At 32.7% G+C, this 16459-nt stretch overlaps 2 protein-coding genes across 3 annotated transcripts; one reads left to right on the plus strand and one right to left on the minus strand.

Annotated features, from left to right (window-relative positions):
- Positions 1 to 533: 533 nt before the first annotated feature.
- On the plus strand, positions 534 to 9575 carry LOC137818158 (uncharacterized). The gene is given in 15 exon segments (XM_068621411.2): positions 534 to 1215; positions 1323 to 1505; positions 2090 to 2210; positions 2291 to 2330; positions 2442 to 2494; positions 2576 to 2634; positions 3239 to 3391; positions 3498 to 3694; positions 4378 to 5906; positions 6255 to 7208; positions 8055 to 8128; positions 8130 to 8458; positions 9076 to 9135; positions 9278 to 9324; positions 9327 to 9575. Coding segments are annotated over 15 exon segments (3879 nt in total). The 5' UTR covers positions 534 to 1156; the 3' UTR covers positions 9348 to 9575.
- A 3078-nt stretch (positions 9576 to 12653) lies between these two features.
- Positions 12654 to 15433, minus strand: LOC137818693 (Protein phosphatase 2C family protein). Of its 2 annotated transcripts, none has more exons than XM_068622257.2 (5): positions 15046 to 15433; positions 14569 to 14853; positions 13911 to 14169; positions 13444 to 13553; positions 12654 to 13252 (listed from the first exon to the last, which is right to left on the minus strand). In XM_068622257.2, the coding sequence occupies exons 1-5, from the start codon at positions 15073 to 15075 to the stop codon at positions 13115 to 13117; spliced, it is 822 nt and encodes a 273-aa protein (XP_068478358.2). In that variant the 5' UTR covers positions 15076 to 15433; the 3' UTR covers positions 12654 to 13114. The 2 variants fall into 2 exon arrangements, with proteins under 2 accessions (XP_068478358.2, XP_068478357.2); XM_068622256.2 differs by having other exon boundaries at positions 12898 to 13252; positions 13444 to 13565; positions 15046 to 15242.
- Positions 15434 to 16459: the final 1026 nt, after the last annotated feature.

The raw sequence follows: 16459 nt of genomic DNA on the forward strand, positions 1-16459 counted from the left end.
TTAGAATAACGTCAATAAATACTTGTGGACAGAAAATAAAAAATAATATTTTTTTATAAATAAAACTAATTTACATATATAAGTAATACGCTAATTTATTCAAACAATTTCTTTCATAATAATTTTAAAATTAAATTTGTATAAATTAAATCAATTTATACAAGAAATTTATTGTTAATGAGCTCAAATTTAAGAGAAAATATTTTTATTCAAAGTATTGTTTTTATATCGTTCTTCCGTCACAATTTTATTTTTAAAATTTTGAAAATGAAAGAGTATATTATTTTTTACTATGACTCATGAATTATGAAAGACTATAATAGAAACACTTGTCAAAATTAATTTAAAATTCTAAATCAATTATTTTTTCAAAAAAGTTATCAATAAATTATATAGAAGTCTATCCTTTTGTAAGTGTTGCTTAAATATTGGAAAGTATATATGTATAATTATGCAAACTATCTAAATTTTTTATAAGAAGAAGAAAGATGGGAGCTTCTTACAAGGAATCTTGTCTCTTTTTCTAATTTCACACACTATGAAGTCAAAATGGAAAGCGCTTTAGGTGAAAGTGATTAGCTAATAATGAAGGCACGGTTGAAACCGGTAGCCAACTTGGCAGTCACCAAACAGGGCAGAGTGGATAATTAAAAAAGGCAGAGGGTAGAATGGTAGTTTCACCGGTACTGCTGGGACTGCTACAAAATGAGTTCTGTCCGTCTGAGGCTGTCACTGTCACCCTTCGGCGCCTCCAATAGTTTTCTGTCATTTTTCTCAATTCCCGTTTTGCCCTTAACGTTTCCATTATTTCCACCCTATTAGAAAAATCGATATTGGTTGGTCACCCTGGTTGGGGTTGGGGCTGGAGGTGGTATCCAAAGAGGAAGAACAACTGAGAATAATCTTTGGATGCTTTCTCTTTCTCACAGTATCTACCTCATGACCTCCCTTTCTATTTTTTTTCCTTCTGACTCCTGAGACTGAACACTCTTTTTAATGCAGAAAAGTTTTTCTTTTTTTCACTGAACCCGTTTTGATAAGGGTCTGTGATTGATTTTTTCTACAGCCTTTCTGGTCTGCAATCTCTGATCTTAGTGAAAACCCAGTTGCTGGGTTATTGGTCTCAGCTTCTCTGGTTGCTACTTTTGACTAAGCTATGAACGCTTCAACAAGGTTGGATTCAGCTGTGTTTCAGCTCACACCCACTAGAACAAGGTAATGGATAATACTTTTATGTCTTTTAGTAATCTATGTGAAAGCTCATTGAGAACATTCATAGCCTGACTTGTGTTGTTGGTTTGTTTGATTCTTCTATAAATCAGGTTTGACTTGGTTATAACTGCGAATGGAAAGAAGGAGAAGATTGCCTCAGGCTTGCTCAATCCATTTCTTTCCCACTTGAAGGCTGCTCAGAATCAGATGGAGAAGGGTGGTTATTCAATTGTGCTTGAGCCACCTGAGGGTAACAGTGATACCTCTTGGTTTACCAAGGGGACTGTTGAAAGGTTTGAGTTTTTAGTTTTTTGGTTTATCGTTGGGTTCAGAAGAGATTGAAAGTTGAATCCTTTTAAACATGTTTCTTAGAGATTATCATTGGTATTAGTGTATTGTATCCAGTGCTCAAAATGGTTCCATACTGCCATTTTGAAAGTCAATTCATTGTTCTAGTCGTTGTAATATTAAGACCAAAATTATTCCATGTTAGTCATGGATCGAGTCAGGGACCCATTATTATTCTTATTGTTTCCTTTTATTTAACGAATAAAATCTGCGTGATAATTTTATGCTAATATTTTTTTTTTATTTTTTTTTTAGATTCTACAAATTAGGACTTGTAAAAAATCGTCAGTAAAAACTGTGATTGAAGATGTATTATATATTGAAAGAGAAAACAATTAAAGAAGGAAAGCAGCCAGAAATTATTGACATTGTATATATCTTTTGTTTTACTCTTTCCAAATCAAAGGAAAGTGCTAAGGAAATGGTAGTGAAACCATATTTTGAAGTTAGACATATATATTATAACCTGTTTCTGTAAGGTTAGAGACCTAAAGTTATCCTGCTAGACTAATTTTCTATGCCTCTGTAGGTTTGTTCGTTTTGTGAGCACTCCCGAGATATTGGAACGTGTGCATACTGCAGAATCAGAAATCTTACAAATTGAAGAGGCTATTGTTATTCAAGGAAATAATTCTTTGGGAATTAGCACTGTATGTAAATATCTAGCATACTCTATTTGATTCTCTTATTGCACTTAAAAGTCTGTTTCAATAGTTGAGTATTTGTGCAGGTGGAAGAAAATCAAATGAAACATGTTGAAAGCACTGAAGGTACTTCTGAACAAATACAACTAACTTGTATTGAACAAATATAGGTGTATTTAAAGCTCTGCTATGTTTTTATGATTGATTATAGCTAATCAAACTTGCTAATTTGCATAGGCAGGAAGACTCAGCAGGACAATAATGAGGAGAAAGCAATTGTACTTTACAAGGTTAGTATATCTTTAATAATTAATACCTATTCTTTCATACATTTTATTATCTTCTTATTAGTCCGCATGATTATGTGCCAGCCTGATGCACAGCCTCCTCAAGCTAAGGGGACCACCACCTCATCGGAAGTAAACTCGAAGTAAATTCTTTCTGTCCTACACTTTTCACCATTTTCTATGACCATGTCTCAGTAGAAGAATGTATTGTTTATGTTATTTATGATTAAATCATGTTTGAAAGTCTACCAGTTAATGTTCTGCCTGGAATACATATGAAGCGAGTAGAGAAAATATGTAACAACATGGATGGCTGCCACTGGAGTTACTTCAAAAAAATCAATTAAGATCTGATAACGTTACTTTTAGTTTGAGCATCCCTGTTATGAGTAAGACAGAAACTTTTTTTATTGGTGAATCTTATATAAGCCTGACCATGAGTTTATAGTTGATATCCCTTGAGGAATATTGGTTATCTTAGAGTATTGAAAGCAGCATGCTGGAAGCAGTGCATTTTATATTTTTTGTTTATGATTATCGAATAGGTATACAAAAGGAGGGGGTTTTTTAGTGCATCTATTATAGCTTAAGCTTTTGGAACAACTGTTTCTGCATTGTTACAAGTTTTTAGCCAAACCTCTGTTGGATTGAGATGTGTATATATAAATATGATACATAAGTTTATCTGTGTATTTTCTTTGCACTATGTGAAAAATATTGTTAACTCATTCACTTCTCATGTATTAGAGTTCATCTTCTGAAAGTCCTAGAATTGCGTAAGTCAGCACTGCAGAAAGAGCAAGGCATGGCATTTGCTCGTGCTGTTGCTGCTGGTTTTGATGTGGACTATATCCCACCTTTGATGTCATTTGCTGAATGCTTTGGAGCATCTCGCATGAAGTAAGAAAACTTATTTTTTTCGTAGACCAGTGACCTTACATATTTGTTGGTGAAGTGTTGGGTTCTTCATTCATTGATCTGTAATGTAACTTTTGTTACATGTCAGGGATGCATGCACAAAATTCATTGATCTTTGGAGAAGAAAACATGAAACTGGACAATGGCTTGAAATTGAAGCTGCTGAAACAATGTCCAATCGGTCAGACTTCTCTGCATTAAATGTTTCTGGCATTATACCTCCCAATATGGTCTCTGCATCCCATACTGAATTGGACTCTGAGAGTAATGGGAAAGCAAGTTCAGGTACAATTTCCTGCATATAGTGAACTTGTGAATTGTTCATGGCTTGATGTATTTACATTTGTAAAACTCGTTACTCTTTTTAAATGCCCATACACACAGACATACACGTGCTCTTAACAGCTTACTCTTCCTTCTTATCTTTTAATGTAATAAACTTACACTTCAAAGAATACAGAGGGCTGTCCTCTGAAATTGGTCTACCTGAATGGCTAATTTTGATAAGCCTTCTATCTGGTTTTGCCTTCCCTGTCTGTTTTTTTTATCATGTTTTCTGATGTGGAAAAGTACGGGCCTTGGACCATATAACATGGCACAACTTGGCTTTTCCTACTACTAATTAATAGCCCTTAAGTCACACTCCAAAAGAACTCGTAATAGCCCCAGTTATGGATTGTGGACAAGTAATGCCTTGGACTATTAGAATCAGTCTCAAAATCAAATCTAAACCAAACTTACAAGATGTATTGCACATTAAGCATATATTGATCTGCTGCCTGTCCAGTTACTAGTCAAGCTACTTGTTCAAATTGTTAAGACATGATATCTGACTTATAATTCTCATTTTTTATAAGATAAAGGTTTGATTCCCGAATTGGGAATTTTTAAATGGTGATCCACCATCTATGTCTTGCCTTTTTCTTAATTAGAAATATACCTGAAGATTCTTGTTTACACATTTCCAGATGTGCCTCCAATGGACCGCCAACCATCTATAGGAAACCAAGATTATATTCAAGGTCAATTTCCACACATGTTCTCTCCTTGGCCTATTCATTCTCCTCCAGGTGCTCTACCAGTCTTTCAGCCATGTCCAGTGCAAGGCATACCCTACTATCAAGCATATCCAGGAAACAGTCCATTTGTGCAGCCAAATTATTCTCCCATGGAGGACCCCAGACTAATTGCTGGTCAAAATAACGGGCGCAGAAGGCATTCAATGGATAGCCGACACAGCAATACTGAATCAGAAATTATGGATGAAGTGGACCTAGAGAGGGATGGTGCACATACAGGAGGTCAACGAAAGAAGGATAGGCGATCAGGGCAGAAATCTGGCATGGTGGTGATTCGGAACATCAATTACATTACAAAGGCAGAAAATTCCTCTGACAGTGGATCACATTCAGATTCTGCCTCAGAAACCAATGAAGATAAGGAATCTGTGAAGACCTCAAAGAGAAGGGAGTCCAGAAAAGAATCTTTGAAGAAATTGGATTCTTCTGATAGGGAAAACACAGAGCATGGGAAGGATGCAGATGGAGGCCACTGGCAAGCTTTCGAAAACTGTTTACTAAGAGATGTTGATGATGATGATAGGCATGCCATTGACCCAGACCAATTTGATTTGATAAAGGTGAATGACATAAGAAAAAGACACATCGATGTCAATGATCCTTTAGTTTTTACTGAGCGGGAAATGCATGAAGGTCAAGGAAGTTCTTCTTTAGATATGCATAGCATTAGCAAAGGATTGACTCACATGCCCAAGAAATCCAATAATGATTTATTGTTATCTGCAAGAACAGGACAGTCTGGTGATGGTTGGTCTGGAGATGATGTACAATCTTTAGAAGTAAATGGGAAAAGGAGTGGTTACAAAAGGGCTGTCGGTGGTGATTTTATCACTTTCAAACAAGAAAGTGAACTCAGCAGTGCTTACCCTTCCTCGGATATGGAAACTCCACTGGGTTATTCAAGCAATAAACTAGAAAGGAAGTTGTTTCATGATAATGATGATTCTTACATATTGGAACATAGATCGATCGAAATCAATGATGTAGGAAATGTTGAGAGAAAGGCTATTGACATGGATTCTGAGATCCCAATTGTGCGGAAAAATGAAGAGAAGTCTTCTGATGAGATAAACCATATTAGTTACGAGCCGCATGAATTAAGTATGCTGCCTGAACGAGGAGCTGAAAGGGGATCAATGAGTTATGACCCTGCTTTTGACTATGAAATGCAGGCCCAGGCTGGTAGTATTTTACAAAATAAGAACAAAGAGGTAGTGACCGACACCAAACCAGGATCTAGGAAGATGGATAAGGAGCCCAAATCAAAAGTTACCCCAAACAATGCTGATAAAAGAAAGACTGGTGGACCAATAAGGAGAGGGAAGACATCTAAACTTAGTCCTTTGGACGAAGCACGAGCACGTGCTGAGAGCTTACGGAACTACAAAGCTGATCTCCAGAAAATGAAGAAAGAGAAGGTACTCACTTCTATCTTATAATTCCCAGCCTTTCCACCTTTTTGTTTCTATTCGTACAATTAACTTTAAATGGATGTAAAAAAATTAATCAAGACAGCAACATTATATACGGGCCATTAATCTGAGGGACATATCTAGAGAGACTGAGAGCATAAGAGGTGATAAGGGTAAATCTTACTTACACTAGTGAACATGAATGTTAAGATTGTTTTAATGAAACTCAACCATCTTTTTTAAATGTATGATTGAGCTTTACTCCTCTCATGCTCTCATTTCTAACTTAATATGCCTTCTGTTCATCTGTTATTCAACATTGATTAATTTATTTCTTTTATATATAATAATTAGGATCAGGAAGAGATAAAACGCCTAGAAGCCTTAAAGATGGAGAGGCAAAAGAGGATTGCTGCCAAGAGTAGCTCGACCAATACACGGTCGCCATCACAGCTATCCAAGAAGCAACTTCCAACAAAACTTTCACCAAGCTCTCATAAAGGATCTAAATTTAGTGATTCAGAGCCAGGAGCATCCTCACCCCTTCAAAGATTCCCCATCAGAGCTGCATCTGTTGGATCTAATGATTCTTTGAAAGTCTCAAAAACCAGCAGATTGATTTCTAGAAGTCACTTGGATAATAACAAATTAAGCCGATCTGTGTCTTCTTTGCCTGAATCTAAGCTAGAGAAAAATGATAGTACAACTGATACTAAGGCATCAATGGAAAGGATTAGAAGATTGTCAGAACCAAAAGTGAGTACCATTCGTCAGACTTCCTCAGCTAAACAAATTGGCACTGGAACAATATCAAAGGCTAAAGCAGCTGATGGACCCGAGAGCAAAAAGATATCTGCTATTGTGAGTTACGATAAAAGCAAGACAGCAGCCCTTCCAGAACTGAAAATCAGAACAGCCAAAGCTAGTGACATTCCTCAGAACAGAACATCAGTCAAAGACAAGGCACATAAGTTGAATGATAGCAAGTCTTCTATGACTTCCCAAGGTACCATCTCAAAGAAAAGAGAAATTGGTACTTCATCCAATGGTGATCGAGATGACAATCCTGTAGTTGAAAAGACTGTTGTGATGCTCGAGTGTGAAAGACCTTATGCCCCTCCTATTCATAATGCAGAAGAAAATTTGGAGATACCAGAGAAACAATATGATAATGATGAAGTAACTGAAAAAGCAGAGACAGCATCTAATTATGCTGCTATTCGGGCTCTTGTTTCACCATTAAGCATGGATATAGTAGATAAAGAAACCTTAGAGAACCAATCACACCTGCAATCCATATCTACTGAGGTATGTATTCATAAGTTATAGTAGCTTTGGAAATGGTTTAACTGTCTTGGTTAGTTCACACACTTGTAGAGTGCATTCAATTTTTTTTGGATGAGAATTGTTCTGCTGCTGACAGCACATCCTCTTTCAAATTAATTACAGTAAATATGGCTATTGCAATAATCTCTTACTGCCATCTATATTCCTCCAATGTTATTATGAGACTTGAAAACTGCACCTTGTATGTTATGTTTGCTATTTTTACCTCTGCCAAGGATGTGCTTACAATTCTATGTGCTTGTTGCAAATTGTGGAAATAGCCTTATAATTCCTACAGTTTTTTTTCACAATGTTGTGTGGGTGGCCGAGGGCATGAAACTCCCACCATTATTGGTTCAAGGAATGGTTGTTTGTGTAACCTTTCTCTTAAAATGAGGTTTTCACTCGCTTATATATTATAATTTAGTCATAATTTTAGGTGAGGTGAGATCTCTAACACGTAATATCTCAACTGTAAAGCAGTTGTTAATATCTCCACTCATACCCATAGGTTCAATCACAGATCAGCATCCTTCCTTTTTCAAAAGATTTGTCATCTGGTCCTCACATTCTAATTTATACATTTAAAATATTATATTATGTCTGGAAAATAAGTCTGTTCAATTCTATGATAATTAGAAATTTGATGATAATTGATTTTTAAATTTCAACAATTAGGTGTTATTTTAAACCTTAACTATATATGATCAAGAGCTTTTAATTTTATTATAGACGTCTTGATATATTTTTGTGAAAATTCTCAATGGATGGGATACCTTCTTACTTGGTTCATAAGCTAATTTTGAATTTAATATCATCCAAAATCAGGTCAAAGTGGATCATACAGAGAAAAAACCTTCAAAATCATCCAGTCTTTGTATTTCTGGGGAAACATATCAAGCCCCATATGCGAGTTTCTTCTATGGAGGATCCTAGTACTAGAAATAGTGAGTATGGTAAAGCAGCACCCACAAGTTTAGAGACTGCAGTAATTGGTGTGGATACTGTTAAAGCACACGTGTCTAACATTGGGAACTCAACACTTGAGAAGATTCCTGAAGCAACTGAGAAGCCTCAGGTAAAGGAGTCATCATCCAAAGGGTTTAGACGACTGCTCAAGTTTGGAAAAAAGAGTCATAGCTCAGCTGCTGAACGCAGCACGGAATCAGATAATGTCAGCATAGATGGTTCTGAGGTAGATGAGATTGGAAACAATGGTTCCTCTAATGAAGGTAATTTGCTCATCATATACTCCCTTTGTTCTTTATTAGCCATTTAAAGGATATACATAATAAAAAGGAAAGGTGTTATATGAGCTTTTTGTGAACAGAACTAAGCTTTGGTTTTGAAGAGTCAAGCAAGATTGTGTCATTATTCCTTGACTAATTAATTAATTATTCAATTAAAGTTTCCTCGGACACTACATAATGATCTTCTGTCCACTTCAGTTACCTGTAACATTCAAAAATGAAATTGATTTCTCTAGAACTTTAAGGTATACTTACCCCGCAGTTCACTTAAATAACCTGGATCCTAACGTTCAGGAATGACATTGGTTTCATTAGAACTTCAAAGTGTACATTAGACATGTATAACTGTAATTAAAAAATGTCAATAGCCTACACCATTCAATGATTTACTTGTAACTTTAGATAACTGAGACTGATTTGGCAAAAGTGTATTTTTCCTTACTATATAACCAATGCTTTAGAACAACTAGATCTTATTGGACTTTTGTTCATTTTCATAATTGCCTTTATGTAACAAGTGTCTGAAGAAGTTCACCTATTCAACTTTATTTGACATATATGCACCCAAACTGACCACCATATTTCCACGTCATTTTCAGTTCATACTTTAAAGAACTTGATCTCTCAAGATGAAACACCAAGCACAACTCAACAAAAGTGTAAGCCTCACTGCATCCTTAATGAATCACCAAGCATAACTCAACTTTATTGAATCTACTCTTTCATTTATGCGTGTACCCTCTTTTCTACCTAGTTCATCTTTTTTTGACTGTGGACTTTTGCAAACATATTGTTGTGCAGCTTCTCGTTCTTTTTCTTTGTTATCCCCATTTCGAAGCAAGAACAGTGAAAAAAGATAATGATGGCTTGATAGAGTGTGTGCTGTTAGAAAGATTGATGCAGTGACAAGCTAGATCCTTTACTTGTTTCTTCTCATTTTTTTTAAGTCTAGCTAGGAAAGAATACTGTGTAATGTTTTTCTATGAAATTGGGTTGTTGTATATTTGTGTTTCGCTGTGCATATGCTCAAGCAATTTGTATATTTTATTCATACCTGATTTCATTTGACATTATATATATATATCTGGATTAACGAGGATGTTTTCTCTACTGAGTTATATTTCTGAGAGAAAAATATAACTTACAAGATTGTGATTTTTTATAAATCTGATTTATAAAACATAGTTTTATAAAATAGCTTTTACTTGCATTTTTTGAGTTGATAAGAAAGACATGTCTGGACAAACAACGCAGTGCCTTCTCCAATTTAGAAAAACTGGAGTGTTCTGTTTTAAAATCTCACTAATGTTTTTATTGTAATTTTCTTATAATAAAATTAAGTTTAAAAATTAAGAGTTGAGATTTCATTCTATTTTTTGACAAAAATGGAGAATATCCTAGCCCACAATGTTCTGGGAATTATTGTCGTATGAGAGACTGAGATTTACGGATTTTTTTTTAAAATAGTAGGTTACATTATTATAAGTAGTATAAATGCATATTTTTAACCAAATTAAATTACTTTTTCTCTAAAATTAACTTACAAGCCATCTATATCCCAATTGAAAATAATCCAAAGGCAATTGCTTCCTGTACCATATTACTGCACTCAATTCTTTGATAAAGACAAAAATACCCTTAAAAAAATGGGATATATATAAAAAATACATTTTTTCCGGAACGAATTTTTTCAATTCTGGATTTTCTTATCCAGAATGAACTTTTAATTTTTTTTTCTGGAACTTTATTTTCGAAACGCTATAATCTGGATTTATTTTTTTGGAAAATATTATTTTTAATTGTGGATTTTTTTATTGGAATGGAATTTTAATTTTTTGTTTATATTTTTTTTTCTGAAATACAATAATCTCTTTCCGGTCTACTTTTACATATGTATTATTTTCAATTCCAGATTTCATTTACAGAAAAAAAAAAAAAAAAAGCATTTTCAGAATTTTTAAATTATGTTGGGTGCATGTTTAAAAATAAATGTTGGGTGCAGAGCTAATCCAAATCCACAATGTTAAAGCTCAGTTTATACCGTGGTTAACACTTAGTCCAGCTTAAACTTGAAACTTGAAAGATGTATTAGTGGCTTTTTTTTTAATATTATTGCAATAACGGTTATTTCATAAAAAAAAAGTGAGATTGGAATGGATCATACTAAAATAAGGGTTAGTTTAGGCTAATTAGCTTCCTTTTGTACTTTAATGATTAATCGTTGTGCATTTTGGCATTCTAATTTGTTTTTTCCAGAAGATATATTACAAGAATATATAGGAAGGAACTTCAATAATATTTATACTAAGAATATCTTAATCTTAAAATTAAACAGATAACTGGCTAAATTCCCTATCTAGCACTATTTACACTTTTATTTTCCTAACTAGCACCTGTTTGTTTTTATTTCTCTATCTAGCACCATTTTAAAAATAAATTAAAAAATAATAAATTAATTTTTTTTTATAATTTTAATTTTGAATGCATTAAAAAATAAATATTTTTAATGTTTAAAATAAGAAATATAATTAATGAATAAAGAAATGTGTTTTTACAAAATAAAAATAAAAAAGTAATAAATTTAAAATGTTTAGTTTAAAAAATTATTTTTTTAAGAATGAATAAAATAAAAAATTAAACTCTACAACAACATAAAAGTTGAATATATAAACATGAATTGGTATTTATTTTTATTATTATTGATGATGTAATTATGTTAATTTCAAGTAAAAAATACAGGACATAATTATAAAAAAACAAAGTTAAATAAGGACCGATATGGACATAAAAGAACAACATGATCGAAAAAAAATGTTCATATTGTTAAACACCAAGACACACATAAAGAATATGTCCCAACATTATTGGATTGTGCACTTCTCGTCATTAATTATGTTTCATTTTGCACAAACTATTTAATGTACCATTGAAGAAAATATTAAATGAATTATCATCTTTCATTTTTTTTTATTTTTATGATCAACATATACTTATTTAGTATGGCCTCTCTCTTATCTTTATCTTATTTGGATTTATTTTTATATCTTTTATCTTTATCTTAATTTGTTTTGCCTTTATTTTATATCTTTTATGTTTTTAGTTACTATTTTTTTCTACCATTCTTTTTTTTTTATTGTTGCTGTTTTTATTTTCTTGACTTTTTTTTTCATTTTTTGCTTCTCATTTTTAAGCATTAAGTGTAACATTTGCATTAGTTTTTTTTAGGATTTTGCATTTAGGATAGACACTTCAATATTACTTGTGTATCTACTATTAATTAATACTAATTGACTTTGGTTTTTTTGTAATTATGTCATATATTTTTTACTTGAAATTAACATGATTGCATCATCAATAATAATAAAAGTAAATAGTAATTTATGTTTATAGATTCAACTTTTATGTTGTTGTAGGGTTTAATTTTTTATTTTCTTCATTCTGAAAAAAAAATAATTTTAAACTAAACATTTTAATTTTTTTTATTTTATTTTATAAAAACTCATTTCTTTATTCATTAATTATATTTCTAACTATTTTAAACATTAAAAATATTAATTTTTTAATACATTCAAAATTAAAATTATCAAAAAAATAAATAAATTATTATTTATTTATTTATTTTTGAAATGGTGCTAGATAGGGAAATAAAAAATAAAAGGGTGCTAGTTAGGGAAATAAAAGTCTAAATGGTGCTAGATAGGGAATTTACCCCAGATAACTTCGCAAAGGAAAAAAATAAGATCCTAAAAAATATCATATATTTTTCTCTTGTATCTAAATCTAAATATTTTAAAATTTGAAACATAACCAACACAATTTCCTAAAGACTAACTTGTTCAAATTCCCATAGGAACTTATTTTCAACAAAATTCGATTTAGAAAAGGGTAATTATAATATCACCAAACCAATTATTAATTACTATGGAGGGCTCAAAACATTTTTTATGTATGTATCTGTAAATAAAAGACTCCTATAATTTTACACTAGAGAAAATGGTCGCCGAAGACCCCATTGTTCAAGGTGAATTCATTCATAGAAGACTTGTTACTTGCTGGCTGCATTTAAATCTTTGCAAGGTTCTAAATGAAGTGTGTGTGTGTGTGTGTTTTCACATATAGCGGTCTCAAAGATGAAGATATCATGTTACAGGGCGTTCCTTCTCAGTATTCATGGTGATGGTGTCATGAATTCTTCTGCTTCTTCAGCAAATGTATTCACACAATCACTGAATGCTTACCATAGATATCTTTGGTCCTATTCTAGTTACAGACATTCAAAAGGTTGTCGTTTAGAAATATACAAGCAACAACTATTTATACTATTTAGAAAAGGATTCTTTTTCTGTTAATCTTAATTTAATTGTATATAATCCCTTCTATAAACCTAAGCAATGGGGTGGGGGAGGAAACGTTTTGATCTTGTATCCATTCAAAATATTCCATGAGATTATTTTCTGTTCTAAAAGTGAAGTAAAATGAGATGTGTAGTGATGAAGCTGGACCATGAAAATGTCCGATGGCTAGGACCAATAGTGGTCGAACCGTCAATGCTGTATGTATGGACTTTGGTATACAATATTTTTGCTGCATTCTTTAAGGAAACATCTTTATCTGCCATTAGGACAGCATGGTAAGGTGTCAATCAAAACGAATGATTAAGCATGAGATGTTGCTTTTGGTCATCCTAATTAAAGCTTCCTTTGCCAAGCATTCAGCTGCTTCCTGTGGATCCTCTATATGACTGATCAGATTCACAGCCTCTTGGTTTTTCATCACCTACACATATAAGCAGATTCACTTCCTATTACTTTCTTTTTCTTATTCACAAGAAATCATACTGATTACTCTAATGAGACAATCTCATCTCACATTCAATTGAAGGAACATGTAAAGATTATGAAATTGAGGTTTCATGTGAAGCTCAGTCTCTACTGTAATATGTAATGATGGTATGTATTGAAGCTTACCTCCCATATGCCATTGCTTGCTAATATCAAAAATTCAGTACCAGAATCAAGCACTTCACTTCTAACGACAACATCGGAGCCTCTAGAAAGTTTTGCACCTGCTGCATTTCCTGATTGACATGCTAGCACAAGTCCTTTGTTAGAACACATTTATACTATAGAATACATTATGAGATGTGTGAATCAAAAAGATGTGCCATCAACTGATAATAAAAAATAAACTACTATAACATATATCAGTTAAATGTCATTCTAACATAACATCTTTTGAGTAGGAATTTTGGGTTCTCAGTTGGATTCATAAGCACGCATGCATTTGTGTGACAGAAGTAAAATAAATTTTTAAAAACACTGGAAGAGCAAATGAGTATGTATATACCTCCTTTTAGCATTGGTTTACACCTTTGCTAAAGTGAGAAGGCATTTTCATAATGACATAAAGATCTTTTGTCTTATATATAATATACCTGCAAAGAGTCGGCGAGACCAGTGTATTTTTTCTAATCGTCGGTGTGTGCCAGTTATCTGATGAGCTATGCCATCTCTGCACACAACAGTTCTGTAATCCCCCATGTTTGCTACTACAAGTTTTACTCCATTGATCAGCATAACAGATGCTGAACCCATTCTGCATGTCTCCTCTAATTTGTGTTCCTCTCTTATCTTTGCTCTTACACCAAGGTAAGCCCTCTTCAGAGCTTCCTTACTTTTACTTCTTATATGAGTCTGACATGTAAACAGAAAACATTACAATACAGAAGAGACCAGAAGTAAGAGAGAATTTATGAATAAAGCCACTCAATCTTGACCTATCTTTGACAATAGGAGTCAAGATTATGTGACGGAATAAAGGAAAACTTTTCATAATCCATTCTTGAACCTAGTTTATTGCTATTTATAGCATGTTTTTCTTCTTTCCCATGCTACTTTTCCTTTACAAAACTCTAGTGAAATGGATTGTGTGAGAATGTTTCAACACAAAAAAACCAATATTTAGATAAACTTCTATAGCAGAAGCCTTTTATGGGCACTATTCTGTTAAAGTACTTTCACTCAGAAAAATGCACAAGCATGGTGCAACAAAGTAAAGAGCACATATGTATGAGAAATCAAGTGATAGATAACCTCTTGAAGCTTCTTGCCAAAGAAATGAGACTGCATGTACTTGCTAACTCGGTCTCCAATTAGTGCATCAAAGATTCCAAAATACCACAATTCAGTTTGATTTATTTCCTCTCTCTGTGCCACAACTGAATCAAAGTCTGAGTTATCAGAATCATCTCTGGTCATATTATGTTCCACCACATGATAACCATATGTCATTGGCATCATCCATGAAGGCTTCTTTGCCACCTTGTGCTTTCTTTTTCTGCCTCCATGTCCTAGAAGAAACCGTTTCAGCCGAAACGCCTGCTCAAGTCAACAGATAAATTAGCTCTTGCTGTAGATGACCAATTCTTGCAATGATTCAGCATTCAGCAAAATCAAGGAAAAACAAAAAATATAAAAAGGGTAAATACCCACAAGTTGGTTTTGCATTAAAATGCTTCTCGTGGATTCTATAGAAACATAACAGGAACGGGAGAGAGAACATTGGCTTACCTTGAATTTGAGATTAAGATAGAATCCCATGTTTTTCTCTATTGCTTCATCAGACTTTTACAAAAATCCGAGCTGATGCAAATGGTGATCAGAAAAGTTAGCAAATCAAATTTTGGGGATAGGAAATAAGATGTATCATAATGTTAATATATGGAGAACTAAAAAATGAGAAAGACAATTTCTTCCCTCCCTAGCACTGATCACAAAGTGCTTCTAATGGGTTGATAAGTCGTACACAACAGTAAAGTCCACTCAATTGGAATTCAATCATGCATTATGCCTAGGAATTAAAATTTAAAAATAGGGGAATTTTCTCCTTTGACTACTTTCTTGGTTCAAACCTTGAGCCATAATCTAGAAGAAAATTGCCAAGAAAAAAAGTAAAGAAAAAAAAAGAGTTGAACTCAAAGATACCCCAACCGTTTAGAGAAACATACGGTCATAGAATGAGAAAATTAATTAGCTTTAATTGTAAGTTAGGAGGAAAATTTGAAAAAGACGTAAGTCAAGGTCTTGAAACTTTCTTTCTTAATTAAGAAATATGCTAATTAATTGGGCAACATGCCGAATATTTCATTCAGTGACCACTCATAATTTTCTGGGATTTGTTCTTCGGTTTTCCGCGTTGGAACTCGGTAACCGTAGGCACCATTTTTATTTTTATCGGCAACCGTAGGTAGCATTAACTCTCAAGAGGTCACTCGGTTGACTTTTTCACATTTCGTGAGTATCCGTTTCTATGAATATTTTATCCTGCATAACTAACATTCATAATAAAACTTTTTAATTAAATAAAATGTATTGTGATTTATACTTAAATAAATATTTTGATAAACAGCTTACGTTTTGAACTTATAATAAATTATTTAAACTGTTGTATAAGACTTTTCTCTGACTATTGATAAAATAATTTAAAATTAAAGATTTAAAGAAAATTTCATCAAAGAATATCATTAAGAAGATAAGTATATGCATAACGATAAAAGATAGTTCAAGATAATTCAGAGATAACGCTTACGTTTTTAACTAATTAATTAACAAAGTTTTTTCTCATTAAAGTATTTAATCTTAAGAGAATTTATTAATTTATTACCTATTTGATCTGTATTAATTTATTATTTGCATTGTATTCACCAAATATTTTTCACTCCTTTTTCTTTCTTAAAATAAAATTCGGTTAGTTGCTTATTTTTTTTCACCGTCTATTTGTTATTATTTATCTCCTTTATTCTCTCTGATTCTTTACCTCCAGACTCTTAATTTAATAAAAAATTTCCAATGTTATTTGTTTCCCTCTGAAAACTTAAAATAAAACATATTTTTTTGGAAGTAGATGCTGGAAAACTTTCTCAAGATAACAATTCATCAACTTTTTGGTCATTATTTAATAAAGGCATTCTTAAACTGTTACAAA

Source organism: Phaseolus vulgaris, chromosome 7, assembly GCF_051622355.1.
Source record: "Phaseolus vulgaris cultivar YP4 chromosome 7, ASM5162235v1, whole genome shotgun sequence".
Lineage (NCBI taxonomy): Eukaryota > Viridiplantae > Streptophyta > Magnoliopsida > Fabales > Fabaceae > Phaseolus > Phaseolus vulgaris.